The 27100-nt window shown below is 40.4% G+C and overlaps 1 protein-coding gene across 1 annotated transcript in view; it reads right to left on the reverse strand.

The window, feature by feature from the left end:
- LOC115518312 (maestro heat-like repeat-containing protein family member 1) overlaps positions 1-27100 on the reverse strand; it is a 75077-nt gene that overhangs the window by 26588 nt on the left and 21389 nt on the right. Inside the window, exons 19-24 of the mRNA XM_030321739.1 lie at positions 18115-18237; positions 17604-17756; positions 17023-17145; positions 16576-16655; positions 15839-15974; positions 14695-14784 (exon numbers count right to left, since the gene is read on the reverse strand). Coding sequence (XP_030177599.1) covers positions 14695-14784; positions 15839-15974; positions 16576-16655; positions 17023-17145; positions 17604-17756; positions 18115-18237 — 705 coding nt within the window. The remainder of the gene's footprint in view (positions 1-14694; positions 14785-15838; positions 15975-16575; positions 16656-17022; positions 17146-17603; positions 17757-18114; positions 18238-27100) is intronic.

Consider the following 27100-nt stretch of genomic DNA (forward strand, 5'->3'; position numbering starts at 1 on the left):
TCTTGACCATAAAGGAATTAGGCCAGAAATCAATAACCACAAGAGAATAGAAAATTCTCCAAACATTTGGAAATAACACGCTTCTAAATAATCCATTGGCCAAAGAGGAAGTTTTGAGAGAGATTACAAAATATTTTGAACTGAAATGATATTGGAGGTATATATTAAAATGTATAGGATGCTGCGAAAGTAGTGCTTAGAGGGAAATTTAGAAAACTAAATGTTTATATTAAAAAAGGAGAAAAGGGGCACCTGGGTGGCTCAGTTGGTTAAGCAGCCAACTTTGGCTCAGGTCATGATCTCGTGGTCCATGAGTTTGAGCCCCGCGTCGGGCTCTGTGCTGACAGCTCAGAGCCTGGAGCCTGTTTCAGATTCTGTGTTTCCCTCTCTCTGACCCTCCCCCATTCATGCTCTGTCTCTCTCTGTCTCAAAAATAAATAAACGTTAAAAAAATTTTTTTTAAATAAAAAAGGAGAAAGGGGTGACTGAAATGGCTCATACACTGGATTTCTGTACCATCTCCACTGCAGGAGGAAGTATAGGTGGCCTGATCCTTAGCCTCCAACTGTCCCCTTCCTTCCCAGCAGTTGAAGTCCTGGGTTCCCTTCTTCCTGGAGGTATATTTTAGAGGATTGCTGGGAAGATGGCTCACCTTGTTTCACAAATACAACTAGATAACACTCACCTCAGTGTAAATAACCTAGAAAATGACCTGAAGGCTGGCAGAACAAACTCCACAACTAAATGTAGAAGAAGAGGGTAGGAAGGGGAGAGAGGTGGTGAGGAGCTAAACAGAGCTGGGGGACTGTCTGCCGACAGGCTCATAAGCACAGGCAGGGGAGAGAAATAGTCTATCGATCTGGGAAGCCCACACAGTGAAGACAAATCCCTTTAACATTTGGCTGTGAAAACCAGAGGGGCCAAATTTCATCAGTTCTTACTGATGAATCCAGCAGACTCAAAACCTGGAATTTTATACATCAGCAGGCTTGGCTCTGGGAGAGCTGAGAGAGTGAGAGGAAACTGAGTCCCTGCCCTTAAAGAGACAGCACAAAAAAACAGCCCTTCAGAGATACAGCATAGAAGGAGCAGTTTGAAAAACATCTGGGGCATATGGCAGGGAAAGTTGCTTACTAATCTCAGAGTATGTCCTGGAGGGACAGAGATTGTTGGGAAGCTCCTCCAAGAACAAAAAGGAGCTGGCAGGTGCCCATGCCCCAGCATAAACACACAGCCATCTGTGGGAACCAAGGCAGCACCAAATCTCTACCTAACTTGCTAATACCATGAATCCTACACTGCCCCTCTCACATCTGCAGATCCATCCTCCCCAGCCAGGCCTGCCCTAGTCCCTGCACTGTGGGACCCCTCCCCCAGAGGACCAGCACACAAACCTTGCTAACACTGCACTTCCTGTCCCAAAACACACTGCAGATCCACCCCCTCCAATATGCTCTTGCCCTGAGCCTATCCAAAGCAGAGCCACAAGCCTAGCAGTGTGCAAGCAGCCCCAACAGGGACCACCACCACTCCAAAGTGACTCCTGCCCTAGGAAGAGGGAAAGATAACCAGACACACCAATCAAACTACTATCCCAGCAATGGGTTGGGGGCTAATGGTTAGCCCATCTAACTACAGGCCCTGCCCACCAATAAAACCTTCTTAGGGACAACCCAGGGAAAGTGCCTTGCAGTTTGGTGCTATTGTATTTCTGGAAAATGTCTGCTCTGACTCAGCTGAAGCCCAAGTTGGCCCCAGACTGATACACTAACCACACAGGGACCAAACTCTGCCTTCAACAAGCAAAGAAAGCCACTGCAGATGATTGGATTGAAGGCAAGAGTGACTCAGCCACAATAGTCGGGTGCACACATCACACATAGGAGACACCCTTGAAGCACCAGGTTCTGGTGAACAGGAGATGTTGCACCTCAGGGCACTACAGGACCTCTTCTTCACAAGACTACTACTTTCAAGAGCAGGAGATGTAGCTGACTTTCCTAACACAGAAACAGACACAGCGAGTTATATACAAATGAGGAGACAGAGAAATATGTCCCAAATTAAAGAACAGGACATAATTACAGAAAGAGACCAAAGAAAAATGGAGATAGGTAATATGCCTGATAGAGAATTTAAAGTAATGCTCATAAAGATACTCACTAGACGTGAGAAAAGAGTGGAAGACATCAGTGAGACCTTTCATAAAGAAATAAAAAAGAAGTAATTAGAGATGAATAACACCATAGATGAAATTAAAAATACACTAGAGTGTATTTAATAGCAGACTAGGGGAAGCAGAATAAAATTGGTGACCCGGAGGACAGAATGATGAAAAATAATCAGTACAAATGGGTAAGAGGGGAAAAAAATTATACAAAATGAAAATAGAATAAAGGAACTCAGTGACAACATCAAATGTAATAACATTTGTATTATAGTAATCTCAGAAAGAAAAGAGAGAGAAAGGGGGGAAGAAAATTCATTTGAATAAATTAATAGCTGAAAACTTACCAAATCCGGGGAAAGAAACAGAAATCCAGATCAAGGAGGCACAGAGATCCCTCAACAAAATCAACCCAAGGAGGTACACACCAAGATACATAGTAATTAAAATGGCAAAAGTAGTGGTAAAGAGAGAATTTTTAAAACAGCAATAGACAAGAAAAGTAACATACAGGGGAAACCCTATAAAGCTATCAGAGGGTTTTCAGCAGAAACTTTACAGGCCAGAAGGAAGTGGCATGATATATTAAAAATGCTGAGAGGAAAAGATCTGCAGCCAAGAATGCTCTATCCAGCAAGGCTATCATTCAGAATAGAAGGAGAGATCATTTTCCAGACAAAAAAAAGTTAAAGGAATTCATGACCACTAAACCAGCCCCACAAGAAATGTTAAAGTAGACTCTTTGAGTGAAAAGGAAAGATCATAAGTAAGATCAAGAAAAGTAAGAAACACAAAAGCTGTAAAAATAAGTATATTTGAAAAAAAGAGTATATCTGTAAATCAGTCAAGGGACTCACAAAATAAAAGGATGCTAAATATGACACCATACACCTAAAGCATGGTGGGGAAAGCAGTAAAGAATAGGTTCAAACTTAAGCAACCAAAAACTTAATATAGACTGCTATATGCAGATGTTATATACAAATCTAATGGTAACCACAAATCAAAAACCAGTAATAGATATGCAAAAATAAGGAGAAAAGAATCCAAGTATACCACTAAAGAAAGCCAACTTATTATGAGAGAAGAAAGCAAAAGAAAGGAACACAGAAGAACTACAAAAACAACCATAAAACAAGTAACAAATGACAATAAGTACATAACTATCAATAATTACTTTGAATATAAATGAACTAAGTGCTCCAATCAAAGATATAAGGTGATAGAATGGTTAAAAAAAACAAGAGTAGGGGCGCCTGGGTGGCTCAGTCGGTTGGGCGCCCGACTTTAGCTCAGGTCATGATTTCGCGGTCATGAGCCCACGTCGGGCTCTGTGCCGACAGCTCAGAGCCTGGAGCCTGCTTCGGATTCTGTGTCTCCCTCTCTCTCTGACCCTCCCCCATTCATGCTGTGTCACTGTCTGTCTCATAAATAAATAAACGTTAAAAATAAAATTAAAAAAAACAAACAAACAAGAGCAATTTGCATGCTGCCTATAGGAGGCTTGAGACTCATTTCAGACCTAAAGACACATGCAGATACAGACTGAAAGTGAAAAGATGGAGAAACATTTATTATGTAAATGGATGTGAAACAAAAGCCAGAGTAGCATACTCATATTACACAAATTAGACTCTTTTATGTGTGTGTGTGTGTGCGCGCGCACCCGTGCGCACAAAATAGACTTTAAAACAAAGATTGTAACAAGAGGCAAAGAAGGACACTATATAATCACAAAGGGGACAATCCAACAAGAAGATATAACAATTGTAAATAGTCATGCACCCAACATGAAAGCATCCAAATACATAAAACTGTTAATAACAAACATAAAGGAAGTAATCACTAGTAATACAATAAAAGTAGGGAACCTTAACACCCCACATATATCAATGAACAGATCATCCAAACACAAAATCAACAAGGAAACAATGGCTTTGAATGACACACTGGACAAGATGGATTTAATAGATATATTCAGAACATTCCAGGGGCACTTGGGTGGCTCAGTCAGTTAAGCGTCTGACTTCAGCTCAGGTCATGATCTTACAGTTCATGAGTTTGAGCCCCACATCAGGCTCTGCACTGACAGGAGTCTGCTTGGATCCTCTGTCTCCCTTTCTCTCTGTCCCTCCCCTGCTTGTGCACACGCTCTCTCTCAAAAATAAATAAACATTTTTAAAAAGAACATTCCATCCTAAAACATAAGAATACACATTCTTTTCAAGTGCACATTGAACATTCCCCAGAATAGATAACATATTAGGCCACCAAATAAGCATGAACAAATTCAAAAAGATAGAAGTCATACCATGCATCTTTTCTGACTGTAATGCAACCTCAAGAAAAAATCTGGAAAGAGCACAAATACATAGAATTTAAATAACATGCTACTAAACAATGAATGATTCAACCAAACACATGGAGACAAATGAAAATGAAAATGAAAATACAATGGCCCAAAATCTTTGGGATGCAGCAAAAACTATTCTAAGAGGGAAATTTATATCAATACAGACCTACCTCAAGAAGCAAGAAAAAAAATCTCAAATAAACAACCTAACCTTACACCTAAATAAGCTAGAAAAAGAACAAACCAAACCCCAAAACCAGTAGAGGGAAGGAACTATAAAGATTAGAGTAGAAATAAATGAAATATATATAAAAAACAAACAAACAGTAGAACAGATCAGTGAAGCCAGGATCTAGCTCTTTGACAAGATCAACAAAATTGATCAACTTTTAACCACATTCATCAAAAAAAAATTTTAATGTTTTTCAATTTAAGTTTTAGTTAGCATACAGTGCAATGTTGGTTTCAGGAGTAAAATTCAGTGATTCATCACTTACATACAACACACAGTGCTCATCACAACAAGTGCCCTCCTTAATACCCATCACCCATCTAGCCCATCTTCTACCCACCTCGCTCCATCAACCCTCAGTTTGTTCTCTATCATTAAGAGTCTCTTAGGAGCGCCTGGGTGGCTCAGTCGGTTGAGCATCTGACTTCGGCTCAGGTCATGATCTCACAGCTCGTGAGTTCAAGCCCCATGTCGGGCTCTGTGCTGACAGCTCAGAGCCTGGAGTCCACTTCGGATTCTATGTCTCCCTCTCTCTGCCCCTAATCCACTCGCATTCTGTCTCTGTCTCTCTCAAAAAACACATTAAAAAAATCTTTTTTAAAAAAGAGTCTTTGTGGTTTGTTTGCCTCTTCTCTCTTCCCTCCTTTCCACGTGTTCATCTGTGTTGTTTCTGAAATTACACACGAGTGAAATCATATGCTATTTGTCTTTACCTGATTGACTTATTTCACTTAGCATAATACATTCAAGGTCCATCCATGTCTTTGCAAATGGCAAAATTTCATTCTTTTTGATGGTTGAGTAATATTCCACTGTGTGTGTGTGTGTGTGTGTGTGTGTGTGTGTGTGTGTGTGTGTACACCACATCTTCTTTATCCATTCATCAATTGATGGAAATTTGGGCTCTCTCCATAGTTTGGCTACTGTTGATAATGCTGCTATAAACATTGGGGTGCACGTACCCCTTCGAATCTGTATATTTTTGTATCCTTTGGGTAAAAAACTAATAGTGCAATTGTTAGATCATAGGGTATTTCTATTTTTAGTTTTTTGAGGAAAAAAATTTTTAAGAGAGAGAACTCAAACAAAATCAGAGGAGAAATAACAACTAACACCACAGAAATACAAAGGACTATAAAAGAATATTATGAAAAATTATATGCCAACAAATTGGACACCTTAGAAGAAATGGATAAATTCCTAGAAACATGTAACTCCCAAAACTGAATCAGGAAGAAACAGAAAATTTGAACAGACCGATTACCAGCAATGATATTGAATCAGTAATCAAAAACCCCTAACAAATGAAAGTCCAGGCCAAATGGCCTCACAGGTGAATTCTACCAAACATTTAAAGAAAATATTCCAAAAAATAGAAGAGAAAGGAAAATTTCCAAATTTATTACATGAGGCCAGCATTACAGATACCAAAACCACTACAAAAAAAAAAAAAAAGGAACTACAGGCCAGTATCTCTGAATATAGATGCAAAGATCCTCAACAAATTAGCAAACTGAATCCAGCAATACATTGAAAAAAATCATTCACTATGATCAAGTGGGATTTAGTCCCATGATGCAAGGATGGTTCAATATTTGCAAAAACATGTTTTCAATAAGACACATTTATTCAGCATCATGATCAGACAATTACATTTAGCAATCAGCAGCATGAGTACAAAAAAAAATCTACATTAAAACCCTTTGTTTTGAATCCTTTTACTTTCCACAGAACAGAAACTAAGATAACCTGTTATACAATTAGTCACAATACAGTCCTTGAGTTTTTTGTCCATACACATGAATTTGTCTAAAGCATGTCTGCTTTATAGCAGCTAGGCCCTGCCATCACTATGTTTGGCTGAGTTCACAAATCTGTTATAACCTGTAGCTTCCTTGTCACTTCTCTGGCTCTCCTCTCCTGCTAAGCTTTGTTTTCTGGAAGTAATTAAAACCTTCTGCCACTACCATAGCTACCGCTGCTGCTGGAACCACCATAGCCACCTTGGTTTTGTGGTTTGGCAAAGTATTGGCCTCCACCACCACAGGGGCCAGAGCTTCTGCCTCCAAAACTTCCTCCTTTCATGGGTCCAAAAGTTGAAGATTGATTGTTGCAATTGTGAAAATCATTATAGCTTCCACCACCTCCAAAGTTGCTTCTATCATTACCAAATCCATTATAGCCATCCCCACTGCCACCATATCCACCACCACCTCGACTGCCACCAAAGGCACCTCACCCATAACGTTGTCATTCCCACCAAAACCACCTCCACAACCACCACCAAAGTTTCCAGAACTACTCTGACCTCTTTGGCTGGATGAAGCACTAGCCACCTCTTGCTTAGATAGAGCTTCCCTTACTTCACAGTTGTGGCCATTCACAATATGGTATTTTTGAATGACAATCTTGTCTACAGGGTCATGGTCATCAAACGTTACAAAAGCAAAGCCTCTCTCTTTGCCACTGCTTCAGTCAGTCATGATTTCAATCACTTCAATTTTCCGATACTGTTCAAAATAATCTCTTAGATGATGTTCTTCAGTGTCTTCTTTAATGCCACCCACAAAAATCTTTTTCACAGTTAAGTGGGCACCAGGTCTTTGAGAATCTTCTCTTGAGACAGCCTTCTTTGGTTCTACAACTCTTCCATCCATCTTGTGTGGCCTCACATTCATGGCTGCATCCACCTCTTCCACAGTGGCATATGTGACAAACCGAAAGCTTCTGGAGCTCTTGGTGTTTGGGCCTCTCCTTACCACACAGTCCATAAGTGTTCCCAATGCTCAAAATGGCTCCTCAGACACTCATCAGCTGTTTCAAAGCTCAAAGCTCAAACCTCTGATGAAAAGCTTCTGCAGCTGTTCAGGCTCTTTGGGAGACTGACTTAGATATGATGGTGGTGGGAGGGGAGACTTCAACAATGCTTACTCCCAATATTTGCAAATTAATCAGTGTGATACAACACATCAACAAGAAAAAGGATAAAAACCATATGATCATTTCAATAGATGCAGACAAAGCATTTGACAAAGTATAACATCCATTCATGACAAAAACCTTCAACAAAGTAGGTTTAGAGGGAACATATGTCAACATAATAAAGACCATAATTGAAAAACCCATGGCTAACATCATATGCAATGGTAAAAAACTAGGAGTTTCCCCTTAACATCAGAAACAAGACAAGGATGTCTGCTCTCACCACTTTCATTCAACATAACTACTAGATGTCATAGTCACAACAATCAGACAAAAAAAAAAAAAAGGAATAAAAGGCATCCAAACTGGTAAGGAAGAAATAAAAGTTTCACTATTTGCAGATGACATGATACTGTATATAGAAAACCCTTAAGACTCTACCAAAAAAAAAAAAAAAAACCCTACTAGAACTGATAAATGAATCCAATAAGGCTGCAGAATACAAAATCAATGTACAGAAATCCATTGCATTTCTATACACTAACAATGAAGCATCAGAAGGAGAAATTAAGAAAAACTTACATTTACAATTGCACCAAGAATAATAAAATACCTAAGAATAAACTTATCCAAGGAGGTAAAAGACCTGTACTCTGAAAACTATAAACTACAGATGAAAGAAATTAAAAACAACACAAACATATGGAAAGATATTCTATGCTTATGTATTGGAAGAACCAACATTGTTAAAATGTCCATACTACTCAAAGCAATCTATAGATTTAATGCAATCCATATCAAACACTAACAGCATTTTTCACAGAACTAAAACAAAGAATCCTAAAATTTATATCAAACCACAAAAGATGCCAAATAGCCAAAGCATGCTTGAAAAAGAAAAATAAAAATTGAAGTATCTTAATTTCAGATTTCAAGCTATACTACAAAGCTGTAGTTATCAAAACAGTACGGTACAGGCACAAAAATAGACACATAGATCAACAAAAGAGAATAGAAAGCCCAGAGATAAGCCCACAATTATACAGTTAATTAATCTTTGACGAAGGAGAAAAGAATATGCAATAGGGAAAAGATAGTCTTTTCAACAAATGGTATTGGGAAAACTGGAGAGCAATGTGGAAAAGAATGAAACTGGACCACTTTCTTATACCATATATAAAAATAAACTCAAAATGGGTTAAGGACCTAAATGTGAGACATGAATCATAAAAATCCTAGCAGAGAGTACTAGTAGTAATGTCTCTGACGTCAGCTATTACAATATTTTTCTAGATATGTCTCCTGAGGCAATGGAAACCAAAGCAAAATTAAACTATACCAACAAAACAAAACAAAGCAAAACAAAACAAAACAAAAACAAAAAACAAAACAAGCTTCTCCACAGCAAAGGAAACAATCAACAAAACTAAAAGGCAACTTGTGGAATGGGAAAAGACATTTGCAAATTACATATCTGATAAAAGGTTAGTCTCCAAAATTTATAAAGAACTTATACAACTTGATACATACAAAAAACAAATAATCCAATGAAAAATGGGCAGAAGACATGAACAGACATTTCCCCAAAGAAAACATGCAGATGGCCAACAGACACATGAAAAGATGCTCAAATCACTCATCATTAGTGAAATGCAACTTAAAACTACGATGAGATATTACCTCACACCTGTCAAAATGACTCAAATCAAAAAGACAAGGGGTGCCTGGGTGGCTCAGTCAGTTAAGTGTCCAACTTGGGCTCAGGTCATGATCTCACGATTCCTGAGTTTGAGCCCCTCATCGGCTCTATGCTGACAGCTCGGGGCCTGGAGCCTGCTTCGGATTCTATGTCTCCCTCTCTCTGCCTCTCACCTGCTCATTCTCTCCCTCTCAAAAATAAATACATATTTTTAAAAATTAAAAAAAAAAGACTAGAGACAACAAGTGTTGGTGAAGAAAGGAACTCTCAAGTACTGTTGGTAGGAATGCAAATGAGGGTAGCCACTGTGGGAAACAATATGAAGATTCCTCAAAAAATTAAAACTAGAACTAACCTACAATCCAGTAATTACAACTGGGTATTTACCCCCAAATTACAAAAACACTAATGCAAAACGATATACACACCCTTATATTTATTACAGTATTATTTACAATAGCCAAATTATGGACATAGCCCAAGTGTCCATCAATAGATGAGTGGATATAGAAAATGTACATGTATATGTATATGTATATGTATATGTATATGTATATTTATGTGTGTATACACACACACACAATGAAATATTATTCAGCTGTAAAGAAGAATGAAATCTTGCTATTTGTAACAACATGGATGATCTAGAGTGTATAATACTAACCAAATTAAGTCAGTCAGAGAAAGGTAAATACCATATGATTTCACTCATACATGGACTTTAAGAAACAAAATGAGCAAAGGAAAAAAGAGAGATAAACCAAATAACAGACTCTTAGCTATAGAGAACAAACAGATGCACACCAGAGGAGAGGTGAGTGGGGGGATGGGTGAAACAAGTGAAGGGAATTAAGAGTATACTTCTCTTGATGAGAACTGAGTAACATATAGAAGTGAATCACTATATTGTATACATGAAACTATTATAACAATGTATGATAACTATACTAAGTTAAAATAAAATCAAAAGGAGAAAGGTTTCAAATTAAAAATCTAAGTTTCTACTTTAAAAAAAAAAAACCTAGATAAAGTGAAATGAATTCAAAGCTAACAGAAGGAAGAAAATACTACAAATAATAGCATCAAAGCATAAAATCGTAAACAGGGGCGCCTGGGTGGCGCAGTCGGTTAATCGTCCGACTTCAGCCAGGTCACGATCTTGCGGTCCATGAGTTCAAGCCCCGCGTCAGGCTCTGGGCTGATGGCTCGGAGCCTGGAGCCTGTTTCCGATTCTGTGTCTCCCTCTCTCTCTGCCCCTCCCCCGTTCATGCTCTGTCTCTCTCTGTCCCAAAAATAAATAAACGTTGAAAAAAAATTTTTTTTAAAAGAATAAAATCGTAAACAAAAACATAAAGATATGAAGAAAATTAATAGAGAAAAAATGAAACAAAAAGTGGTTCTTCAAGGAGGGCAATAAAACTGATAAACTTCTAGAAAGATGGACAGAAGTAAAAAGAGAAAAGGCACAATAATGAAAGAAAGTTCACATTAAGAGCATAATAAGAGAATATTACAAACAACTCTCACATAAATTCAATAATTTAGATGAAATGGAAATGGACCAATTTTTCAAAAACTAAAACTCCCAAAAATGAAACAGAATAGTTTGGACCTGAATAGTCCAAAACTATTTTTTAAATTGAATGCATAGTTTAAATACTTCCCCAAAAAAGAAATCTCCAGGTCAAGATGTTTTCAATGGTGAATTATACCAAATACTTAAAAAGGAAATAACATAGATTATACATAGTCTCTTCCATAAGATAGAAGAAGATGCACTACCTAGCTCATTTTATGAGGCCAATCTTAAATTGATAACAAAATCAGACAAAGACAACAAAAAAGGAAAACCACAAGTCTGTCCCTCAGGAACATAGATACAAAAATTCTCAACAAAATATTAGCAAATTAAATCCAACAAAATATAAAAAAAATAATACACCATGACAAAATGCAATTTATTCTGGGAACACAAGACTGCTTCAGCACTTGAAAATCAATCTAATCTTCTATATTAATAGTCTAAAGAAGAAAATCAACATGATCATATCAATTGATACAGAAAGAGAATTTCACAGAATTCAGCATCTATTCATATTAAAATTTTTCAGCAAACTAGGAACAGAAGCAAACTTCCTAACCTCATAAATGACACCTACAAAAAAATCTATAGCAAATATCATACTTAGTAGTGTATAACTGAATGCCTTCCCACCAAGACTAGGAATAAGGCAAGGATGTCTACTCTTAGCACTCCTATTCAATGTCATACTGGAAGTCCTAGCTAGTGCAATAAGGCATGAAAGTGAAATAAAAGGTATAAGATTTGAAATGAAGAAATAAAATTGTGCCTATTTATAAATAAGATGATTTCTACATAGAGAACTCCAAGGAATCCATATACCAAAAAAGTTCTAGAATACAAGTCAGTATTCAAAACTCAACTGAATTTCTATATGCTAACAATGAACAATTGAAATCCTCATCCATGAACAAATGTCATCCTCAAAATGACAAAATTACAGAGATGGAAAACAGATTAATGGTTTTCAGGGAACAGGGACAAAGCAGGAGAAGATGTGACTATAAAGGGGCAGTACAAGAGTTTCTTCTAGTGAGGGAACATCGTATATCATGATGGTGGTGGTGGTGGTTTCACAATTTATACATGAGATCAAATCTCATAGAACACACAAATAAGTATGTATAAAAACTGGCCAAAACTGAGTAAAGTCTGTAGCCAAGCAGTAATATGCCGACAATTCCCTGGTTTTGATAGTTATTACTGTTATATACGATGTCACCATTAGGGGAAGCAGGGTAAAGCATTCAAGGGACTATATGTACTATTTTTTGCTACTTCCAATGAATCAATAATCATTGCAAAATAAAGTTAAGAAGAAAACTAGCAGTAGGGCGCCTGGGTGGCTCAGGCGTTTAAGCATCCCACTTTGGCTCAGGTCAGGCTCAGGTCATGTTCTCAGTTCACAAGTTCCAGTCCCATGTTGGGCTCTGTGCTGACAGCTCAGAGCTTGGAGCCTGCTTCAGATTCTGTGTCTCCCTCTCTCTCTCTGCCTTTCCCCCTCTCGCATTCTATGTGTGTGTGTGTGTGTGTGTGTGTGTGTGTGTGTGTGTGTGTGTGTCTCAAAAATAAATAATCATTTAAAAATTTTTTAAAAAGAAGAAAACTAACAGCAAAATGATTGGAAACAGCCCAATGTCCGTCCATAGGGAACTGGTTGAGTAATTATAGTATATCCACACAATGTATAAAAACCACAAAGAAAATAAGGACTGTATCTGTGAACTGATTGTGGATAAGAGAAAAAAGTAAGATCCAGAGCAGTGGATAAAATGTGCTACCTACAGCACAAGAAAGGCAGGAAAATAATAATAATATATCATAAACACAGGTTTGCTTATTTTCACAATAAGAAAGACAGGAAGGTCAAACCAGAAGCCATTAAAAATGGTTATCTACAGGGGATAAGTGGGAATGAGGTTAAGAGAATCAGAGTAGGAGCAAGAATTCTTTGCATGAAACATTATAAAGTTTTAAGTTTTATTCTCTTCAATTAAATAAAAGAAAGGAAACCCTAAAATTTAACACAAATAAGTTTAAATTATCCCAATTTGATAATATAATCATATAGAAAATAGTTATTTCAAGTAGCTTTTGAGCACAATAGTCTGACTATATTCCTTAGTGATCTATATTTTGACAACAAAAGAAACTACAAAGAAATTTTGAACCTCATGTGGTAGCTGGGGAACAGGATATTAGGAGAAGGCCAAAATATGATGACAATAGTATAAAGTAAATCAAATCAATTAAAAGACAAAATTTATTTTTTATTTTTATTTTTTAAATATAATTTATTGTCAAGTTAGCTAACATACAGTGTATACAGTGTGCTCTTGGCCCAGTGCTCATCCCAACAAATGCCCTCCTCAATGCCCATCACCCATTTGCCCCACTCCCCTATTCCCCCCATCAACCTTCAGTTTGTTCTCTGTATTTAAGAGTCTCTTCTGGTTTGCCTTCCTCTCTGTTTGAAACTATTTTTCCCCCATTCCTTCCCCATGGTCCTCTGTTAAGTTTCTCAAATTCCACATGAGTGAAAACATGATATCAAAAGACAAACAAATTTTAAATGAGCAGATGAGGGGCGCCTGGGTGGCGCAGTCGGTTAATCGTCCGACTTCAGCCAGGTCACGATCTCGCGGTCTGTGAGTTCGAGCCCCGCGTCAGGCTCTGGGCTGATGGCTCAGAGCCTGGAGCCTGTTTCCGATTCTGTGTCTCCCTCTCTCTCTGCCCCTCCCCTGTTCATGCTCTGTCTCTCTCTGTCCCAAAAATAAATAAACGTTGAAAAAAAAAAATTTAAATGAGCAGATGAGCCAAGCACTTTGTAAACATTATCTCATTCAGTTATCAAAATGACTGTGTTAACTACTGTCATCTCATTTTCTAGGAGAAAACTGAGGCAGATGGAAGTTAAATAATTCCCCAAGGCTATACTGTTAAGAGCAGAATCAGAATCTGGAATTGCAGCGTATGGCAGTCAAGAGCCCATGCTTTTAACCTTTAGCTCCCATGAGGGAGCAGAGGGAGCTGAGAAAGATGACCACAGCAATGACTGAAGGGGAAGAAAGAAGAAGGAAAAGATGTCCTCCAAAGAGCAGACCAATGTTATCTGGATCCTAGCTCTGGTTATCCTTTCCCTAAAAGGTCTGAATCCAACCTTCATCCTCAGACCTCTTACTTTTCCCCCCAACTGTTCTGCTGTTCTATTCCCAACTGTACTGCATTGATAGAGTCCCCCCCAAATTCATGTGCACCCAGAACATCAGAATGTGACCTTGTTTGGAAAATAGTCACTGGCAGATGAACTCAAGTAAAGGTGAGTGCATATTGGATTTGGATTTGGATAGGCCCTAATCTTATGACTCCTGTCCTTATTAAGAAGAAAAGACAGAGAAACACACACACACACACACACACACACACACACACACATATCCTCCTGCACCCCACAAATGCCCTGTGAAAATGGAGGCAGAGATTGCAATGGTAGGTCTATAAACCAAGGGACACCATGGGCCACCAGGAATCACCAAAAGCTAGGAGGGATGCATGGAACAGGTTGTCCCTCAGAGCCTCCAGTAGAAACCAACCCTGCTGATACCTTGATTTTGGACTTCCAGCCTTTACAACTGTGAAAGAATATATTTCTGTTGTTTGAAGCTACTCAGTTGTGGTACTTTGTTATGGCAGCCCTAGAAAACCAATACACCAACTTCAGGGGCTCCTTCCCACTGACCTCCAAACAGTACTGGATATGAGAAGGCATCTCAACAATAAGTGTCTCCATTAGCCGTAGGAGGGATTGAAGGGTCTCCATGAGCAAATCCTGAGGGAGAAAAGAGAGATCTCAAAGACTTGCTGAGCTATCAGTCCCACCCCTCCTTCTAAACTTAGCTCAGTGCTCCAGCTCTCCCAGAAAGCCTTCCTTGGGAAGTTCTGCTCCGCAAGTTTCCCCCTAACATTTCAAGTGCCACTTGTCCATTGCTAACTTGAAGAAATTTTTCTGTTGTTTTCAGCAGAGCACAAATATCTGCTTGATACGCGGTTTGTCCTAGTGGATGGGGAGATCCCAGCTTGCCCCAAACATGGGGAAATCCTGTCAAAACCTTCCCTCTCTAACCAGAGCTACACTGAATAAGGCCTCATGGGGGTACAAGCATAGGAAACCGACCTCAGCTTTCTCTGTATGTACCAGTCCTTCCTTCATAACATAAATAAATATAAACTGACAAAGAAGGACCACCAGACATCTGATGAAAAGGCCCAACTAAACAAATAGACCAAATGGTCCTAAAGAAAACCAAACTAATTCAGTAAGTAATAGAAACCTTTATTTTTAAAAATTCTTATTAATATCCTCAAAAAAAAGAAGCAGGAGATTGTGGTATCAGTAAAACAAGAACAATCAGTCAAAATAAAGGAGTAATCAGAGAACATGAAAGAATTCCTAGGAACTAAACATATAAATGCAAATTGGAAAACTGAATCCCTCTTCCTTCCTTCAAGGAAACACTACAGACCCTGTGGGAAATGGACTCAGCTCTCTTGCTGACTCTCTGAACTTATTTACCCATGGGCCTTTAGTAAAATCACATTTGAAACCTTCCCGTCTGGTTTCAATTGTACAACAGTAAAAGGTAAAGAATTGAGTGTCCGCGTCTGGGCCAGAATATTAAAGTGGTGACAGTGGCAATCAATGAGTGCTCTCAAGAAGGAAGTACTTCTCATGAGTAGTGTTCAGACTATATGACCTAGTAATCTCTGATGATTATCATGTTTTTATCAAAGAGGTCCTTACATATAACTGCTGAACTTATACTTCTCATCCTCTCAAAAGTAAAAAATAAAAACAAAGAGACAAACATCAAAGAGTTAATTACTTCAGTGGCCTGGGCTTCCTGGGAACTGGATGCCTCCTTCTGCAAATCCTCTGTGGATGGCAGGCATAGCACACTCTGAAAACACGTTTGGAGTAGCTCTGTTCTTTCTTCCACCTCTGTGAGGGGATGGAGCTTCCTAAGATCCAGGAGGAAGGAGCAAAAATGTAACCAGAGAGTAATGGCCAGGAATAACAGCTGAGGAAAATAAGAGAGAGGTGGTGGAGACAGAGGGAGAAGTGGGAGAAAGAAGATACCAAAAGAAAAGGTAACCAAAAGAAGAAAAGGAGGAAACAGTAAGAAAAGTTTTAAAATGCCAGGAATATGGAAAGAAAGGGATAAAGGGAAAGAGGAACTATTACAGAAAAGGGTACTAATATTTGGGGATGATATATTACTGTTTGGTTCCCCGGATATTTTGAGGGAATGGGGGAGGCAGTCAGTGATGGAGATGGAGGTGTTTAGTCAGGGACATCCCTGTGAGCAGAAGAAAGACTGGACCAGAAACAACAGCAAGTGCCTATGGAAGATGGGAGAGGTGGTCTCTGCCACATGCTCCAAAAATCCCATCCAAAAAATCTTGGTGAAAAGAGGTGGCATACATTGTCCAACAGATGTCTACAACTGCCTGGGGCCCCCATACTAAAAGCAGAGCAGAAAATAAGGTGGGGATAGATTAGGGAATAAAGAACTGAAATCCAGTCAGAGGAAGGAGGACAGAATGGCTGGAACATTGTTACCTGAAATTAGTGATGAAGTTCATTGCCCTCTGCCTAATGGAACTGGAGATGGAATTCAATGGCTCCTCCCTGATTAACTCCTGTAACACACCCACCCCAATCCCCCACCCCAGAGAAAAAGAGGATGTGAATATATCTTTCTTGCCTTCCTCCCCCTCCTCCTACCCAGGCTGTATTCACAGGAAAGTGGGACCTAGAATTTTCAGAGACTTCCAAAGACTCTGAAGGATAGCACATCTCTCCTACTCCCAACCATACCTTCCCCACGGCACTCACCCCTACCTTGAGAATGGGAAAGGGAACAATAAGGTAGGAAAAAACAACCAGAAAATCTGGACTTTTATCCTCCAGGCCTAGTCTAGGAGCACTGCCAATGGTTTCCATGAATGAGGACCCATCCTCCCTCCTCTGTGCATTTCTACCTCCATCCTCCTGAGTTGTACTTACCATCATGAAGGTTACAATTTCTATTTTCTGAGGGAACTTGAATTGAAAGGCCATGGGCTGGCTGCTCAAGATGTTTATTAGCTTGGTCAGGGCATCCAGGTACTCCAGCTTCAGGTTCTTATCCTGAACCAACCAGTATACTCAGAGATTTCCAAGGTAGGAATGATCCTGGGGCAAGGGAAAACTACCTACACAAAATCTGGGAGATGAGGTGCTAAGGCTTCCTTAGGCTAAAACCCTGCATCTTCCTTCTGAGGGCAGCTTAGGAAAGCAAAGCTCCCAAAGCTTCCATGTCTCTTAAGTTATTGTCTTTTTACCAAATAAGTTCTTCCGAAGGATGTCTAGTTGGATGGTAAATGAATAGGGAATGGGAAAGGCTTCTTTTCCTACCCTAGGGATATATGCTCTGAACAAATGGCAAAGGCAGAAAAATTATTTGGGACTCCCTCTTACCTCCCCTGAAACAACTGTGATCGCCCCACCCCCGAGTTCCATTCAAGGCCAGGCATCATTTTCTTGGAGGGGAAGGGCCAAAAAAGGCAGGGATGGGACACTGGAGAAGTGGAGAAAGCAGGAAGTACCTTTTCTACAATACAGTTGCGGTAGTGTTGCAGGACAATGGCCAGGATGTCATCTAAATGCATGAAGATGGCTCCCTTGCTCTCTGAAATAATCTTGCTATAGCTTAAGTAGATGATGTTACAGACCAGCCCCCATTCCCTTTGCTGATGTTCCTGTAGGGGGAAGGGGGAAACTTGCCTTCTCTTCATCTTATCCCCCTTGGCTGATGGGGAAATGGAGGTTCAGAGAGGAATGGATTGCCTGCATGACACGGAAGGGAAGATGGGGCTGTGGAATGGTGAACAGCTGGGAGGAAGGTGGTGCAGCTGGTGATACCAGGGCCTGATTCACGGCATAAAGGAGCACGGGAAAGGGACAAGAGGATGAAACTTCCCCACCGATGGCCGGAGGGAAATAGAAACATTTATAGGTGGGTCAGCACACCTCAGAGAAGTGGGGAGTCTGGGGTGACAGGGATGCCTTGGAAGGCTTTGTGTGGGAGGTTGGCAGAGCTCCCAGGAATGCCATCACCTTCATCAGTTTGAGGATGGATGATGAGTTCTTGTCAGTGAGTATAGCACTATATGCTTGCAGTTGGTCCAGGGTTACCTTCAGATGTTTCATGGACACGATACTGAGCGCCACAGCAATGCCCTGTAATAGGAATAGCCTCAACCTCATGCCACAGCTCAAAGTGAGCCAGAACTTTATGTTCTCCCAGAACTATAGATTTAGAGAGAGGAAGAGAGAGGAATGGGAAAGAAAATAAATGGAAGGAAAATTTGGTTCCTCTGATACAAATTACTTAAAATCAAGGGGGAGAACCAAAGTCCATACAAGAAATAATTTAAGAAGCAAATTACAAGAAACAGACTCTTAACTATAGAGAACAAACTGATGGTTACCAGAGTGGAGGTGGGTGGGAGGATGGGGGAAATAAGGGATGGGGATTAGAGAATACAGTTATCATGATGGGGGGAAAAAAGAACTCTAAAAGATGATTGATTGATTGATTGATTGATTGATAGATGATAGAGTGGCACAGAGTTTATAAAAATTCAGGAGTCCTCATTTTTGTATTTTTCATACTAATTGACAACATCCAGAAAAGCCCTTCCTGAATATCATGGAGCAGAGGAACACCCCCCACACATACCCTGCCATAATATTTATGAACTGTGGGCCCTCATATGTACATGAATTCATTTGTGGATTCAGTAGAGTTTTGGTGCCTAAGGCATGGGGGTGGGGAAGCAAATTAACTCAGATTATGAAAAATTAGAGTCACAGATTTACAAAATCTTGGGATTATCAAATCCAACATTGCAGAACAGAGAATACTTACATGCACTAGTAATTCAGAGAAGGGTGGTAAGGAGGGGGCAAAGGGGAAGAACAAATCCAAGGCACATTATAGACAGGACTGGATCGATAATCAGAGAAGAAACAGAAGAGAGAGACAACTAACAGACAGTGCCAATATTTCTAACCCTGAATAACAGGAAACAGCAGTAACTGACCAATAATGGGAAGGTGGAAAAGGGGGGCCTGTCTTAGAGTTGGGGAGAGAGGAATGAGGAACGTCCTGCATGTGTTTTGTAGGACATAGTAGAAGGACAACTAAGTGAAAATGCTATCAGTGGTTAGTGGATCTGGGAACAGATGACTGAGTGGGAGACAAGAGCAAGGGAAACTTGGGGATTCTATAATTCCTGCCAGGAACAGCATTTAATGTAAATCCCTCTGCCTCATAACAGGCCCTTTGACTTAAGTGTCAGCCAAGTGTCTTCCAGAGCTTATTCAACAAGGATATCTGGGCACAGAGCTAAAGGAACATCTAACACAGACAAGCAGGTGCCAGCTATTTGCCAACTGGCTTGTTTATGCAGGACAGGCCACCGTTAAGATTCTGCAGTAGAGGAGGCAGAGTGACAGGGACCTGGGGACAGTTACAGTTGCTCCAGGACACAGATCTTCAAGAAAGGCTGAAGTATTAGTGGGACTTACAGACTTTTGACCTCCAAGTAGATGAAGGGAAAATTTTGCCTAGTTGTAAAGCAGGGACTAGTTGAACATCAGAAAGGGGGTTTATTCTGTCCCTCTTCTTAGGCCATCCCTTATCCATGGCTTCCAGTCATCCTGGTCATTCTTCATCATCATCATCATCATCATCATCATCATCATCCATCATCATCTTCTTCATCACTGACATCATCAGAGTATTTACTGCTTAGTTTTTACCAAACTTAACACATGCTATCTCACTGATCCTAACCCTAAAGATTTGAGGTAAATATTACCAATCTTATTTTACAGAAAGGGACAATATAATTGTTCCCTAACGTAGCCATCCAGCCCAGATCTGAGCTCCAGATCTACATGGCTACTGAACATCTCCACCTGGCTATACCAAGGGCACCCTTTTCTCTCCTGATCAAAAACTGAATGCATCATCTTCCTCCCCATTTTGCCCTGCATTCCTGGTTTCAGTGAAGGATACTATTATCCTCCCAGCTGACCATGCCAGAAACCCAGGAAACATCCTGAACATCCTCTTCCCTCTTATCTTTATCCTTTGTATCCAGTCTGTCCCCAGGTGGCAGCAGAGGGGTCATTTTCACTTCCCGTCAAAGAATTCTGCATTCCAGTCCCACCACACGACTAACAGTTCTGTAGACATGCCCCCAAAAGTTCTTGCTCCTGAGTCTTGTCTTGGAATATTATGTCAAGTGAGAATACCCACTTCACTCCTTCTCCTAATCTAGACCCAACTAGCCCAAGTCCCCACCACCCCACACAGCCACTGTATGTCTCTGTGACCACTCATGTAAGGCTATTCTGTGTAGTCAGCTGTTTTCTTCCTATATGTGTCTGTCTCTTCAACGATACTGTTTGCATCTTGGGTTTGGTAAATACCTGATGATATAGTCATGATGATGGTGGATGCTCTGAGAATCTGGCAGGGAAGAGGCATTGGAGAGGGGAGGCCTGAGAACATGGGTACCAACTCTACCAGTAACCAACACCTAGAGAGTGCTTGTGTGCCAGGCATTGTTCTAGGAGCTTTTATATATTTAATCCTTAAAACCATCCTTTGACACACATACTCTGTGGTATTCCCACCAAAATACATAATCTAAACCTAATCATGAAGAAATATGAGACAAACCAAAAATGCCATATATTCTACAAAATAAATGGTCTATACATTTAAAATGTCACGACTGCCTTTCGCATCTTTCCCAGACCCACGCCCTGTGGAGACATTCTCTTCCCCCTTTGCCCCCTGTCTGGGCTACATCTGGCAGGAGGCTTCTTGGAAGTTGACACATCATCCCTAGGTACAAAGGAATCAGATTTCAGGAAGATCAATTCAAATACTTGTTTGGCATTTAAAGGAATTTTAAGAAAGTTGTTACAGCAAATACTTGGCACACAGGAAGAGACAAGCGACACGCACTCAGAGACTCAGAAAAAACTTTCTTTCACACCAGTGCCAGCCCAGCAGAGTCCTCTTCAAAGGTTGAGCCCCCCAGCCCTGGTGCTAGCCTACTTTTATGCCTGACCAGCTTTCAGGGCTGAATGAGTGCCCAATTTGCCCTTTAAAACCATCTCAGCCAGAGGAGGGAGGAAGATGGCGATGTAGGAGGACACTGGGCTCACCGCATCCTGCTGATCACTCAGATTCCACCCACACCTGCCTAAATAACCCAAAAAACCACCAGAAGACTAGCAGAACAGATTCTCCAGAGCCAAGCATAGACGAGAGGCCCACAGAATTGGGTAGGAAGGGCGGAGAGGTGATGCGCGCTACACGGACTGGAGGGAGGGAGCTGGGGCAGGGGGGCAGCCCACCGGCCAAGCAGAGCCCCCGAGTCTGGCTTGCAAAAGTGGAGGGGCCAGACGGAGTGTGTTCTGACAGCAAGTGGGACTTAACATCTGGAAGGTTATAAGTTAACAGCTCTGCTCAGAGAGCAGGAGGGCTGGAGGACAACGGGAGGGAGAGCTGTTGAGCCCCAGACGAAAGAGCTCAGCTTGGTGGGGAACAAAGGCACTCGCCAGCACCATCTCCCTTGCCCATCCCCCAGCCAAAATCCCAAAGGGAACCAGTTCCTGCCAGGGAACTTGCTTGCACCGCGCAAACACCCAACACTGTGCTTCTGCGGATACATCCCTCCTGTGGGTCTGACTCCCTCCCAGTGCCACAGGGCCCCTCCTGAAGTGGATCACTGAAGGAAAAGTGAGCTGAGCCTGCCCCTCCTACCCCTGTGCACCTTGCTGATCTACCCCAGCTAATACACCAGATCCCCAGCACCACAAGCCTGGCAGTGTGCAAGTAGCCCAGATGGGCCACGCCACCCCACAGTGAATCCTGCTCCTAGGAGAGGGGAAGAGAAGGTACACACCAGTCTGACTGTGGCCCCAGCAGTGGGCTGGGGGCAGACATTAGGTCTGACTGCAGCCCCGCCCACCAACGCAAGTTTTTCAAGAGAGCACAGGGGAAGTGCCCTGCAGTTCCACACCACTCCAGGGACTATTCAAAATGACAAAACGGAAGAATTCCCCTCAAAAGAATCTCCAGGAAATAGCGACAGCTAACGAACTGATCAAAAACAATTTAAACAATATAACAGAAAGTGAATTTAGAATAATAGTCATAAAATTAATTGCTGGGCTTGAAAACAGTATAGAAGACAGCAGAGAATCTATTGCTACAGAGATCAAGGGACTAAGGAACAGCCAGGAGGAGCTAAAAAATGCTATTAATGAGCTGCAAAATAAAATGGAGGCAACCACAGCTCGGATTGAAGAGGCAGAGGAGAGAATAAGTGAACTAGAAGATAAAATTATGGAAAAAGAAGAAGCTGAGAAAAAGAGAGATAAAAAAATCCACGAGTATGAGGGGAAAATTAGACAACTAAGTGATGCACTAAAGAGAAATAATCTACGCATAATTGGTATTCCAGAGGAGAAAGAGAGAGGGAAAGGTGCTGAAGGTGTACTTGAAGAAATAATAGCTGAGAACTTCCCTGATCTGGGGAAGGAAAAAGGCATTGAAATCCAAGAGGCACAGAGAACTCCCTTCAGATGTAACTTGAATTGATCTTCTGCAAGACATATCATAGTGAAACTGGCAAAATACAAGGATAAAGAGAAAATTCTGAAAGCAGCTAGGGATAAACGTGCTCTAACATATAAAGGGAGACCAATAAGACTCGTGATGGACCTCTCTACTGAAACTTGGCAGGCCAGAAAGGAATGTCAGGAAATCTTCAATGTGATGAACAGAAAAAATATGCAGCCAAGAATCCTTTATCCAGCAAGTCTGTCATTTAGAATAGAAGGAGAGATAAAGGTCTTCCCAAACAAACAAAAACTGAAGGAATTTGTCACCACTAAACCAGCCCTACAAGAGATCCTAAGGGGGATCCTTTGAGACAAAGTACCAGAGACATCGCTACAAGCATGAAACCTACAGACATCACAATGACTCTAAACCCATATCTTTCTATAATAACACTGAATGTAGGGGCGCCTGGGTGGCTCAGTCAGTTGAGCGTCCGACAGCTCAGGTCATGATCTCGCGGACTGTGAGTTCAAGCCCCACATCGGGCTCTGTGCTGACAGCTCAGAGCCTGGAGCCTGCTTCAGATTCTATGTCTCCCTCTCTCTCTGTCCCTCCCCTGCTCACATTCTGTCTCTCTCTCTCTCTCTCAAAAATAAAGATTAAAAAAATTTAAAAAAAATAACACTGAGGGGCGCCTGGGTGGCGCAGTCGGTTAAGCGTCCGACTTCAGCCAGGTCACGATCTCGCGGTCCGGGAGTTCGAGCCCCGCGTCAGGCTCTGGGCTGATGGCTCAGAGCCTGGAGCCTGTTTCCGATTCTGTGTCTCCCTTTCTCTCTGCCCCTCCCCCATTCATGCTCTGTCTCTCTCTGTCCCAAAAATAAATAAACGTTGAAAAAAAAAAATAACACTGAATGTAAATGGACTAAATGCGCCAATCAAAAGACATAGGGTATCATAATGGATAAAAAAAAACAAGACCCATCTATTTGCTGTCTATGAGAGACTCACATTAGACCTGAGGACACCTTCAGATTGAAAGTGAGGGGATGGAGAACTATTTATCATGCTACTGGAAGTCAAAAGAAAGCTGGAGTAGCCATACTTATATCAGACAAACTAGACTTTAAATTAAAGGCTGTAACAAGAAATGAAGAAGGGCATTATATAATAATTACAGGGTCTATCCATCAGGAAGAGCTAACAATTATAAATGTCTATGCGCTGAATATGGGAGCCCCCAAATATATAAAACAATTACTCACAAACATAAGCAACCTTATTGATAAGAATGTAGTAATTGCAGGGGACTTTAATACCCCACTTACAACAATGTATATATCATCTAGACACATGGTCGATAAAGAAACAAGGGCCCTGAATGATACATTGGATCAGATGGACTTGACATATATATTTAGAACTCTGCATCCCAAAGCAACAGAATATACTTTCTTCTCGAGTGCACATGGAACATTCTCCAAGATAGATCACATACTGGTCACAAAACAGCCCTTCATAAGTATAGAAGAATTGAGATCATAGCATGCATACTTTCAGACCACAATGCTATGAAGCTTGAAATCAACCACAGGAAAAAGTCTGGAAAACCTCCAAAAACGTGGAGGTTAAAGAACACCCTACTAAAGAATGAATGGGTCAACCAGGCAATTAGAGAAGAAATTAAAAAATATATGGAAACAAATGAAAATGAAAATACAACAATCCAAATGCTTTGGGATGCAGCGAAGGCAGTCCTGAGAGGAAAATACATTGCAATCCAGGCCTATCTCAAGAAACAAGAAAAATCCCAAATACAAAATCTAACAGCACACCTAAAGGAAATAGAAGCAGAACAGCAAAGACACCCTAAACCCAGCAGAAGAAGAGAAATAATAAAGATCAGAGCAGAAATAAACAATATAGAATCTAAAAAAAACTGTAGAGCAGATCAACGAAACCAAGAGTTGGTTTTTTGAAAAAATAAACAAAATTGATAAACCTCTAGCCAGGCTTCTCAAAAAGAAAAGGGAGATGACCCAAGTAGATAAAATCATGAATGAAAATGGAATTATTACAACCAATCCCTCAGAAATACAAGCAATTATCAGGGAATACTATGAAAAATTATATGCCAACAAACTGGACAAACCTGGAAGAAATGGACAAATTCCTAAACACCCACACACTTCCAAAACTCAAACTGGAGGAAATAGAAAGCTTGAACACACCCATAACCAGCGAAGAAATTGAATCAGTTATCAAAAATCTCCCAACAAATAAGAGTCCAGGACCAGATGGCTTCCCAGGGGAGCTCTACCAGATGTTTAAAGTAGAGATAATACCTATCCTTCTCAAGCTATTCCAAAAAATAGAAAGGGAAGGAAAACTTCCAGACTCATTCTATGAAGCCAGTATTACTTTGATTCCTAAACCAGACAAAGACCCAGTAAAAAAAAGAGAACTACAGGCCAATACCCCTGATGAATATGGATGCAAAAATTCTCAATAAGATACTAGCAAATCGAATTCAACAGCATATAAAAAGAATTATTCACCATGACCAAGTGGGATTCATTCCTGGGATGCAGGGCTGGTTCAACATTCGCAAATCAATCAACGTGATACATCACATGAATAAAAGAAAAGATAAGAACCATATGGTCCTGTCAATCGATGCAGACAAAGCATTTGACAAAATTCAGCATCCTTTCTTAATAAAAACACTTGAGAAAGTCGGGATAGAAGGAACATACTTAAACATCATAAAAGCCATTTATGAAAAGCCTACAGCTAACATCATCCTCAATGGGGAAAAACTGAGAGCTTTTTCCCTGAGATCAGGAACACGACAGGGATGTCCACTCTCACTGCTGTTGTTTAACATAGTGTTGGAAGTTCTAGCATCAGCAATCAGACAACAAAAGGAAATCAAAGGCATCAAAATTGGCAAAGATGAAGTTAAGCTTTCACTTTTTGCAGATGACATGATATTACACATGGAAAATCCAACAGACTCCACCAAAAGTCTGCTAGAACTGATACATGAATTCAGCAAAGTTGTAGGATACAAAATCAATGTACAGAAATCAGTTGCATTCTTATACTATTAGTGTATAAGAATGTACTTATATTAGTGTATAAGTGCTTCATTATTAGTATGAAGCAACAGAAAGACAAATAAAGAAACTTATCCCATTCACAATTGCACCAAGAAGCATAAAATACCTAGGAATAAATCTAACCAAAGATGTAAAAGATCTGTATGCTGAAAACTATAGAAAGCTTATGAAGGAAACTGAAGAAGATATAAAGAAATGGAAAAACATTCTGTGCTCATGGGTTGGAAGAATAAATATTGTCAAAATGTCAATACTACCCAAAGCTATCTACACATTCAATGCAATCCCAATCAAAATTGCACCAGCATTCTTCTCGAAGCTAGAACAAGCAATCCTAAAATTCATATGGAGCCACAAAAGGCTCTGAATAGCCAAAATAATTTTGAAGAAGAAGACCAAAGCAGGAGGCATCACAATCCCAGACTTTAGCCTCTACTACAAAGCCGTAATCATCAAGACAGCATGGTATTGGCACAAAAACAGACACATAGACCAATGGAATAGAATAGAAACCCCAGAAATAGATCCACAAACGTATGGCCAACTAATCTTTGACAAAGCAGGAAAGAACATCCAATGGAAAAAAGACAGTCTCTAACAAATGGTGCTGGGAGAACTGGACAGCAACATGCAGAAGGTTGAAACTAGACCACTTTCTCACACCATTCACAAAAATAAACTCAAAATGGATAAAGGACCTGAATATGAGACAGGAAACCATCAAAACCCTAGAGGAGAAAGCAGGAAAAGACCTCTCTGACCTCAGTCGTAGCAATTTCTTACTTGACACATCTCCAAAGGCAAGGGAATTAAAAGCAAAAATGAACTATTGGAACCTCATGAAGATAAAAAGTCTGCACAGCAAAGGAAACAATCAACAAAACTAAAAGGCAACCAACAAAATAGGAAAAGATATTTGCAAATGACATATCAGACAAAGGGCTAGTTTCCAAAATCTATAAAGAGCTCGCCAACCTCCACACCCGAAAAACAAATAATCCAGTGAAAAAATGGGCAGAAAACATGAATAGACACTTCTCTAAAGAAGACATCCGGATGGCCAATAGGCACATGAAAAGATGCTCAATGTCGCTCCTCATCAGGGAAATACAAATCAAAACCACACTCAGATATCACCTCATGCCAGTCAGAGTGGCCAAAATGAACAAATCAGGAGACTATAGATGCTGGAGAGGATGTGGAGAAACGGGAACCCTCTTGCACTGTTGGTGGGAATGCAAATTGGTGCAGCCGCTCTGGAAGACAGTGTGGAGGTTCCTCAGAAAATTAAAAATAGACCTACCCTATGACCCAGCAGTAGCACTGCTGG

This window comes from Lynx canadensis, chromosome B4 (assembly GCF_007474595.2).
Source record: "Lynx canadensis isolate LIC74 chromosome B4, mLynCan4.pri.v2, whole genome shotgun sequence".
NCBI classification, from domain to species: Eukaryota; Metazoa; Chordata; class Mammalia; order Carnivora; family Felidae; genus Lynx; species Lynx canadensis.